A 10,917-nucleotide genomic window follows, 5' to 3' on the forward strand; every position below is an offset into this window, starting at 1 on the left:
TCGATTAAGTAGGAAACGAGACACCCCGAGGAACCATTACGCCTATCGCAGGTCTGTCGGAGCCTCAGTTTTGGCGACGCCTCAAGATGAAGAGCATTGCCGGTCTAGCAGCCCTATGGACATTTCTATGTCCTCTCTCGATTCACCATCCCAACCGGAACTAGTACAACACCCTGCGCAAGTGACGGCAAACGGCAAGCCGTAACGGTTATTCAATGCTTCATATTAAGGAAAGCACCCATGGCTGGAGTACTCCGTCCAGGATGGTTTTGTTTACTGCTTCTTCTGCAGACACTTTGGCGGTACATCTAATCCACCCGGGCAGAGGTAATGGTCTAGACCTTTCATAGATGTCAGCGTGAGAAGAAAGACATCTCCAACGTGCTCGAACAGCATACTAAAAGTGACCGCCACAGAGACAGTGCAGTTTCATGGACGAAGTTCAAAGTTCAAAACCTTATTGAACGATACAGCTCTATAGGGGCGACTCGGCACTGCCTTTAGGGGGCACGACGAAACAGAATCCTCGACAAGCAGGGGAAATTTCATTGAGACGTGCAATCTTCTTGCAGAGTACTCTCCTACGCTCTTCAACTATCTACAGAGACAGTAAGATCACTACACATCCCATGAATACCGAAACGACCCTATTTCGGTGATCGGTTCCAGGCTTCAGCGCACGATAGTACAAGAATTAAAAAGCTCCAAATACTTTGCCGTTCTGGTCGACGGAACGAAGGGAAACTCTAAGAAAGAGCAGCTCGCCATTCTTCTTAGGTACTTCGACGAAGGAAAAGTAAAAGAGAGACCGATCGGATGCTATCACATGAAGAGCATGGATGCTGAAAGTCTAGCAAATTTCACCTATAACACAATGACAAGAAGTGCGTTCGGTTGGAACTAGTATGTCGCGCAGTGCTACGACGGAGCAAGCGTAATGAGCAGACCATTCTCCAGTGTTCAAGCTCGTTTGAGAGCAAAATCGCCAAAGGCATTCTACATTCGTTGCCATACACATAAGCTAAATTTGGTCATTGTGAGCTGCATGGAATCTGTCGGCACTGTTGGCTCTTTTTTCTCACTGGTCCAGACTCTATACACATTCATTTCCAACAGCAACACTCGGCATCAGTTTTTTGTTGAGGCCCAGAAAGCTGCCGAACTGCAAGTCATGGAGCTGGAAAGAAATGCTGCCACACGATGGTCTTAATGGTATCGATCTATATCGAAGGCTAGACTCCGATATGAATGCATTTTAGCTGTACTGTCGGCTGTAAGCAAGAGAGCCGACGGCGAAGCACGGGCAGAGGCAGCTGGGCTTCAGAAGAAGATGGAATCGTTCCTTGTTATCTTTCAATTGCAATACATAGAAGCAATTATGCGAGTGACGAACTCGCTGTCTCAACAGCTCCAGGCCGTCGACTTGGTTATTTCCCGATCGCACACCCTGATTCGGGTCACAAGAAGCAAACTCACCGACCTACGTTCAGGTGCTTCATTCGTATCGCTTTTTGAGGAGGCTAAAGAGTTTGCAACAGAACTCGAAATCGAAGTACCTGCTGTGAATGAACACGCGACTCGACCCTCCTTTGTTGGTCAGAAAGGACGACCTTGGACAACTCGAAAGATTACCAAAAATCTAAAACAATTTGTGACATTTTTGACGCTAGGAAAGAATTTCATCGAATCTGGAAATTGGACAACTACTTTGGTGGATGAAATGAAGCGAGAACACAACAAAACTTTTGACCGTCTACAAGCCGATTTTGACAGAAGGTTCAAAGATAACTTGCCAGTGCTGAGTACACTCGAAGCTATGGATCCAAGCTCAACCAAGTTTATGGACACAGAGCTGCTCAAGCGTTTCTTTGCTCTTTACGCCGAGCTGGATATCGACGACGTTTTTCTATAATCTCAAGCTGGTAATGCCAAGTGTTTCTTACTCGATGAGGAGAAAAAGCTGGAAAACTTCCTAAGCATTTTCGACCATCTTCAGGCATTCCTAGTGGCTTACTCGGAAATATTTAAAGTACTTCGAATTGCTGCCACACTTCCTGTGACAACAGCGAGCAATGAGCGTTTCTTTTCTAGCCTAGAAATAGTGAAAAACTACCTGCTGTCAGTAACAGGAGAAGATCGTCTCAGTCACCTCCTTTTGATATTTGCAGAAAAGGATTTAGTAAGAAATTTGGACTACGACCAGCTAGTTGACGATTTTGCAAAGATGAAACCTTGGAGGTTCCCTTTGTTACCTTGAGTGTTGTAATATTTTTTTTATCTTGTTATGTTTTTTCTTTTTGCAAATATATTTGATCTGGAAGATTTCTGCTGAAGGAAAATCGAGATTTGGGTTACAACCCTCAGCATAGCAATGAAGATTACTTTCACCGACGTATTGTTTACTTAAATAAGAAAGTTTCCCACTGAGGAATGCCAGCCTGTAGTCTGGTTGAATTTTCCACTTTCAGTTTAAGCACTTAACCTCGTTGATTGTACTCTTCGTTGTTATAATTAATCTTAGAGGTCACTGTGGATCAGTTCCACATTTGGTTACAGTACATTTCCAAGCAACACACGGGTGCTGAAAATTAGTTTTTACTTAGAATATTCGATCGATCTGATGCCAAAACCCGCATTTGTCTTACACGACATGAGGTGAATCGGGTGGGAGGGGGAGCAGATGGAGTTCATGCCCACCCCAAGATTTGGCCCGAATGGAGCCTCTGGGTCCGGGTCAAAGTAAAATGATTAGGTTAAATCATAATTTAAACCTAACGGTTTCTGTTTTTGCAACTCCTCACTCCGTTTTACACCATGTCAATTCACGCCATCATCCCACACAGTCACTACCCTCTCCAGCATCCTCTGACAAACTCTCATCATTCCTAAGACATTTTCCGGGTATATTCTTGTTAAAAATTATTTATTAAATCCATTGGCTCGTGTTTTCACAAACCAACCTTCCAGGATACACCATGTCAATTCACGCCAGAGTGTTACCCTCTGACTAGCCCTCTGACACCCTCTAGCACCATCTAATCATTCCTAAGACATTTTACAAATATTTTCATGTTAAAAATCATGCATTAAATCCTTTGGTTCGTGTTTTCACAACTCAGCCCTCAATGATACACCATTTCATTTCAAACCACCGTGCCACAACATGATTCACCCTCCGGCACCCTCTTGCATTCCCTTCGTCATTTCCCGGACGATTCCAAGATATATTCATGGTAAGAAATATGATTTAAATCGTCATGTTTTTGGCACGTCGACCTCAAAGTGATACACAATCTCAATTTATTTAATCATGCCACGCTATAACTGGCCCTATGGCCCCCTCTGACACCATTTCATTATTCTTAGGATATGTTCAGACATTTTTCTCGCAAAATGGCCGTTCACACTAGAATTGACCGTTTAAACTTAATAAAAAAACCCAATTACGTTTCTTCTGATGACTCCAGACACTTGGCACCAGCGTGACACAATATATCCCCTCCAACGTTACCCTCTGGCTCACATTATCTCTCCTAAGGCATTTTTAAAGTAAAAATGACCATTTTATTTATTTGAACAACGAGAACTTGCCATTTCATCGTCAGATTGCAATGCTCCATGGTATTTCGCACCCCCTTCTCCTTATTGATTTTGTAAGAAATTTCCATCAATTGTTAAAAAGGGCATATAATTAAAAACATTCGCTTGATTTTGCTTGCTTTCAACTTCAATGTCTATTGCTACATTATTTTTACACAGAGAACAGTTCTGGCATGTACACAAGATGTGGCTTATGATATGGGTGCAGCAGTAGGCTTTTATTTTTCATTTGTTTTCATTTGAAAGTTAATACCACAACGAAGGTGATAGGATTTATCAACAAGTAACGTGATACTACAAGTACTATCAAAAAGTTGCCCGTCATCATCGACTGTTTTTTGTGCTTGCATTCTCTTTGATGTTTACCAAGTGATACTCTCGTATATCCACCATCAGAAATGTTGAATATTTTTGAAAGTCCTCACTGTCATCATAGCTAACTCGCTCACAATCATCACAATACACGCATATGTTTCGAATAGTGTTACCACTAGTACCTATTTCAAAGTTCGACTATTTGTCTTTGTCAGTATTTAACGCAAAAATAACATTATCGTGTGCTAACACTTTCTTGGAATATATTATCTTGTTTTTTTTTCATATATTTTTTAGTATAATAAATGCGTCTTTACTATACCCAGGCGCGTGTAATGACAGCAGTTTCATTCAAACCAAAGAGAAAATGTTCAAGTGCTCATGTAAGTATGCAATGAGGTTTAGGGTTTATTCTTTAGAGCCTCGGGCTGTAAAATCTGGACGTAGAGAGCCACCACTACCGACATGACACCAATAGTGTAATCTTTAGTGTTATTTGCCACTTCCAAATGGTCGAATTTATGGGAAAAAGAAGATATGGGAAATAGCTTTTGTATTAGCTATTGAATCTCTGTTTACGATGCTTTGGTAGCGTGCTAGCCCTATCCCTTGAGAAATGGCCTAAAAGTGCCTTTTTTGGTGCGATACGGCACTTGCAGATGATGGAAGCTATAAAAATCACGTAGATAGGAGAAATTGATTTTGAATTAGTCCTTAAACTTCTCTCTATACTTTTCTGGTCAACCTTTAGATCTGGAATAAAAAGAAAAACGGGAGACACATCCTTATTGTTCAGGGTGGGGGCGGGGCTTTAGTTTCCTTGTACAAGGTTTTTGACTATGCCGATTCCAGTGGTATGCTTTCCATTAGGATAATACACCTTTTTTTTTGAGGAGCTTCAGGCTATAATAGGTTTAAAGTCATTACACAGTATATAAAATAATGGACTGATTTAAAGGTGATATCTAGGTCTCGCCTAGTATTACTCAAAATGAAGAACACATCAGCCATAATATGAAATCTGGAAATCCAATGATTTCTTTATAAAATTGAGAATTCTAAGTTGTTACACAAATTCTAAAGTAAGTCAATAGTCTTAATGCTAATACGACTCCTTCGAAATTGTCTACAAAATATTTCTGAAATATCTTTTTGAGATCCAAAATGACAGTAAATTATTGATTTGAGCTCATTGTGCAGAAGTAAGGCCAAATTAAATGAAAAAATAACAAAAGCAATAACCTAAGAATGCTATACTTTTATACCGTTAAAAATGTTCTTAAAGGGTTTGCTCTTACCGTACAAAAACTCATATGTTGTTTTGTGTTTTCAGTAAAGCGCTAGTCTTTTTAATTCTTCAAACATAGGGAAATATCACCAGTTGATTTATTTGCACTAGTTTTAATGATATCTTGAAAAGAGAAATCACCAATGCAACAGCACAAACACAAAAAAAAAGAAAAAAAAGGAGAGAGACAGAAGGAGAAAAGGAAGACTGTTTTCCTAAATTAGTGATTAATATAGACCAGCACTTGAATGAGGCCTTAACCCTTTTCATCCATACAATCACATAGGTCAAACAGCATAGCCATACACAATCAACCATAAAGAATAATCCATGGACAGGCAGTCATGTCGTCAATAAGTATAAGTCGTCATTTACCAAACAATAGAAAAAATAATAAAGACAAATAATTCAGAGGCAACAACCCAACACAAGGGCTCATCAGGAGAATACACTGGCCTATATAGGGTTTCGCCACTTTAAATTCTCTACCCAGCACAGTGTTGTGGCTACCACAGAATATCCATGGCATCCCCGTGTCAGGTATCACCCCCAAAATACATACCTATGAAAGAAAAAAAAAAAAAAAACAGAAAATGTAAAACAACCAAGTAACACCAAAACAATCTTATCCTGTTAATATATCCCTCTTTTTAGCAACAATAGGTAAACTAAATATAATAAATTTTACCAAATCGCAAATATTAACACATGTTATATAGGCTGTGAAGAAATAATTTTTGTTCGTTTTAAGCATCAACTTCGCTGTTTACTTCCCTCGGAAAAACTTTAGATTTTTTTGAAGCCCAACGGCAGCAGTTAAGATATATTTTCTTTACTAAAAATTTTATCAACACGGGCTCCATCCATACAGATATGGAGTAGATATATGCTTAAATTCTAAATTATGGATGTTCAGTGTCTCAGATGATACTAGAAACACATGAGTTTAAGCTTCACAGATAGATTTTTAACGTATATTAAGCTCTGAGAAGCTGTTTTGTTTATTTCTTTTCTTTGAGGCCTAGAAGGCTACACGCGAGACCTGTTTCAAATTTAACTTGAGCTCTTTTTAATTATCGCGTCTCCACTTTCCTTTCTCTGTAAATATATAAATAAGACTTTAAATAGCGAGTAGAAAAGCCTTGAAAGAGAAAAGAATTCCTAAATTACTAGAAATCCGGACTGTGAAATGTGAGGAATTGCCTCAGCCCTTAGGGCATGATAGTAAATAAATTTCTATTATTGAGATTTTTTCAACCATAAAGATATTTTTTCCACTACAATCAAAAGAAAGAGATTAAAACGATGAAAAATAAAAATATTATTTTTAGGAGCACTTCGGGTAAATAACCCTACTTATTCTACTTTATTTCTTGGATACTCTACCCTCCACCCCCTTCTTTAAACCCAATATTTTTATTTTGGCAATTTCTTCCCGTGCATCCCACTATTAAACTTCTGAAACATAAACTGGACAACTTTATTCGTAATTCTAAAATAAAAAAGATATTGTAATTTATAATTTTACACGCTTAGTTGAAGCTTAAAGTGTTATATTCTGTTGAGTCTGTTTAATTTTCACAAACGAAAAAACCCACAAAATAACTAATTACACCTTGGAGTATATAACCCCTCAGTTGTTACAATAAACTATTCATGATTCCTTTTGAAATCCTGTACTTGCTCTATCTTTGATATTTTGATAGAATGTTTGAGTGATTAAAAATCTACAATACACCTGAAACATATTAATTTTAAAATTGTAAATATTAAAGGTTGTTACTGCTCTTAAAGTCAAGAACAATAATGGTTTTTCCAGTTTTGTAAAAATTGTATATGTGATCCCAGCATTCATTAATAGATGAAGAAGATTCCAGCCATATACATATGACCTTATAATTTTTGTAGGGTTATACTGACTGTAAAGTTGGATAAACATTACTATCAACCAACCCTAATGAACTTAAAAGACTATTATTTTGTCAACTGTACTCGTTGTAGTATGGAGTAAGTAGGAACAGGGTTGCTGAAGGGACACTTTTAGTTCATTTTTGACACTTTTTCACTCTGGGTGACACCCTGCCCCTATTGGGTAAAAAAGCAACTTTTTGAAAAAAGGACGCTTTTTGGCATTTTTTCGAAATCAATACCATATGCATTTATTTTCAGTTTTTATGGCACTTGGTATTAACCAAGTGACATATAGCAATCGTAAATTTTGTCGGTCCCGGTTTTGCTATTTTAGGTACTTCCAGGTAGGCTAGGACGATGACATTTGGCAGGCGTATCAGGGACCGGACGAGATTAAATTAGAAATAGTCGTTTTCTCGATTTGACCACCTGGGGGGAAGTGGGAAGGCCGGTTAATTCGGAAAAAATAGAAGACATAAAGCATTTGTAACTTACAAGCGGTTGATTAGATCTTAACGAAATTTGATGTTTGGAATGTCTCAGAGCTCTTATTTTAAATCCTGACCAGATCTGGTGACATTGGGGGGGGGGAGTTGGGAGGGGAACACCTAAAATCTTGGAAAACACTTCAGTGGAGGGATCGGGATGAAACTTGGTGGGAAAAATAAGCACAAGTCCTAGATACATGATTGACATAATCGGAACAGATCCAATCTCTTTGGGGCAGTTGGGGGGGGGGGAGCGGCGTTAATTCTGAAAAATTATAAAAAATGAGTTATTTTTAACTTACGAACGGGTGATTGGATCTCAATGAAATTTGATGTTTAGAAGGGCATTGTGTCTCAAAGCTCTTTTTTTTAAATCCCGACCGGATCTGGTAACGTTGGGGGGAGTTTGGAGAGGGCCTAAAATCATGGAAAACGCTTAGAGTGGAGGGATTGAGATCAAACTTGGAGGGAAAATTAAGCAGAATTCTTAGATACGGGATTGACATAATTGGAACGGATCCGATCTATTGGGGGGGGGGGGGTAATTCTGAAAAATTAGAAAAAATGATGTATTTTTAATTTACGAAGGAGTGATCGGATCCTCATGAAACTTCATATTTAGAGAGACCTTGTAACTCCGATCTCTTATTTTAAATCTCAACCAAATCCAGCGTGATTGGGGGGCAGTTTGGGGGGGGGGGACCGGAAATCTTAGAAAATACTTAAAGCGGAGAGACCAGGATGAATCTGGATGGAAGAATAAAACAAGTCTAAGATACATGACATACATAGCCGGACCAGATTCGATCCCTTCGGTGGAGTTGGGGGGGGGGGGTAATTTGGAAAAATGGGTGTTTGTAGCTTATCAACAGGTGACCAGATCTTAATGAAATTTGATATTTAGAAGGATCTTGGGTTTTAAAGCTCTTATTTCAAATTCCGACCAAATCCTGTGACATTGGGGGGAGTTGGAAAGGGAATCCAGAATTCTTAGAAAATGTGAAAATTGGGATATCTTTATCTTACTGAAATCTTACTGATCGAATCTTAATGAAACTAGATATATAGAAGGATCTTATATCTCAGATGCTCCATTTTCGGCTTGAACTGAATCCGGGGACATGGGGGTTGGAGGAGGGAAATAGAAATCTAAAAAAAGCTAATAGTGGAGGGATCGGGATGAAACTTGACGGGAAGAATAAGCACGAATTCTAGATACGTGATTGACATAATTGGAACGGATCCGTTCTCTTTGGAGGGGCTGGGGGGGGGTGCTAAGTTGGAAGAATTAGAAAAATTAAGGTATTTTTAACTTAAGAACGGGTGAGTGGATCTTAATGAAATTTGATATTTAGAAGGGATTCATGTCTCAGAGCTCTTATTTCAAATCTCGACCAGATCTGTTGACATTGGGGAAAATCGGAAATCTTGGAAAAGCTTAAAGTAGAGGAATCGGGATGAAGCTTGGTAGATAGAATAAGCAAATGTCGTAGATATGTGATTGCCGTAACCGTACTGGATTCACTCTCTTTGGGGGAGTTGGGGGGGAGGAGCTCAGTGCTTTGGTGAGTTTTGTGCTTCTGGACATGCTAAGACGATGAAAATTGGTAGGCATGTCAGGAAGTTGCATAAATTGACTTGATAAAGTCGTTTTCCCGGATTTGACAATCTGGGGGGCTAAAGGGAGAGGAAAAATTAGAAAAATGAGGTATTTATAACTTACGAGTGGGTGATCAGATTTTAATGAATTTTGATATTTAGAAGGACATCGTGACTCAGAGCTCTTATTTTAAATTTCGACCGACATTAAGCCTCTGATTTTCCTTTTAAATCAATCTATTGGTTCTTAGAATTTTGTAAGAGCTCATACCATATAACCTCTTGGCTCTTAGCTCTTCTTGCCTTGTCACAAGTGCCATATGAGCTCTTGTTCTTAATTGCAACTGCTTTTAATTTGTGATTTGTGCTTTCCAGGTTTGTTTTCGTCTTAGGGATTTTTTTTATAGTATCCGCATTACTTTTTTTTTCAAAATCGCGAAAATTCAAACGTGGTGAAACATGTGACTTCAAGTCACATTATCCTGAAGTCTGGTGGTGAAGAGCTAGTGTCCTCACCATCCTATTTTTGGAAGCTCTTGTTAGATGTGAAGAATCCCGACGGCACTCTCATATTCTTTGAACTATTAAACTTTATGTTGGACTTATGCGCGTTACCTCACTCAAATGCTGGTGCCGAAAGACAGTTTTCTCAACTAACAAACATTAAAACTCAGTTACGAAATCGGTTGGAAGTGAAAACTGTGGATCCCTTCATTTATGTAAAGCATATGGTTAGTCGTAGTAGTGCGTCGGTGGATTGGTGGCAGATTCTGCCAATATTACTTAACAACTTTTCGAGGTGGTACTGCAAGGCTGACGACAAGGATGAGCAAATAGAGAATGAACCTGAACCTGACCTATTTGGCTGACCAATCAGAAAACCAAATATCTGAAATCATATTGCAGTAGCCGAAGTTTTTTTCTCCAAAGTGGTTAACCACTAGAAATTGATTTCTTTTTCAAAAACAAAAGCTGAAGCTTTGAACAGATTTCTTGTACAGGAATTTTGTATTAAAGTTTCCCTTCATACTCTTGCATTCTTTTAATTTTCTCCTTTCTTTCTTGAAAAACATGGCCTTTTCTGAACCCAAGTTGTGGCTGGACATTTTTATAACGCTTCTGAATTGGAATTCGATTCATTCTGTATCTGCTCACTTTTCGTAAGCCTCCATGACATGGAATGCACCGTATGTGAAATCCAGCACAGTCTCTCTCTTATAAAGGTCTCTTCATGCAGTTTAGGTTTTTCGGTCCGTCTTGAGCCACAAAGATAGCAAAGGCCTAGCGCAAGATATTTTTGATTGGCTTAGACATTTATTTTGCACCATTCTGCTTTTGGTGAAAAGGATTGCGATTAAATAAGCCTTTCCTTTGTCTTTTACAGATGCCGTCGACCTCTTCTCGGAAGAAAGAGAGTGGGCAGAGAGAAACGGATTTTCCTCGAAAAACCATAGCTATTCTTGACACTAAAGAGCCTTTTTCTTTCGTTTTCTGTGCTTTTTCTTTTTTATTTCAACATTTGATTGAGCACGTGTGATATTTGTCTTGTCACTATTTGCAAAGAATTTGACATTTCTTTGTTTTTTGAAGAACAAATTAGCTTTATAAAGAACAAGTGATTTTTGTCTTGTCATTATTTCTCTCCTTATCAAGTTTGATCTCTTAGTTAATTGATCTCATGAATGCATTAATGTTTGGATGAGATAACGCTATGGT

At 38.6% G+C, this 10,917-nt stretch overlaps 1 protein-coding gene across 1 annotated transcript; it reads left to right on the forward strand.

Moving 5' to 3' along the window:
• The first annotated feature begins 263 nt into the window (after positions 1–263).
• Positions 264–1,912, forward strand: LOC136035766 (uncharacterized). The gene is made up of 2 exons (XM_065717736.1): positions 264–327; positions 1,260–1,912. The coding sequence occupies exons 1-2, from the start codon at positions 264–266 to the stop codon at positions 1,910–1,912; spliced, it is 717 nt and encodes a 238-aa protein (XP_065573808.1).
• Positions 1,913–10,917: the final 9,005 nt, after the last annotated feature.

Source organism: Artemia franciscana, chromosome 14, assembly GCF_032884065.1.
Source record: "Artemia franciscana chromosome 14, ASM3288406v1, whole genome shotgun sequence".
Lineage (NCBI taxonomy): Eukaryota > Metazoa > Arthropoda > Branchiopoda > Anostraca > Artemiidae > Artemia > Artemia franciscana.

What these genes read in the sequence shown, in the direction of transcription:
- LOC136035766 (XM_065717736.1), top strand. Translation starts at nt 264, where the DNA reads ATGGTTTTGTTTACTGCTTCTTCTGCAGACACTTTGGCGGTACATCTA. An exon ending in TCTAATCCACCCGGGCAGAG is followed by an intron (nt 328 to 1,259) that starts GTAATGGTCTAG and finishes AATGCATTTTAG; the next exon opens with CTGTACTGTCGGCTGTAAGC.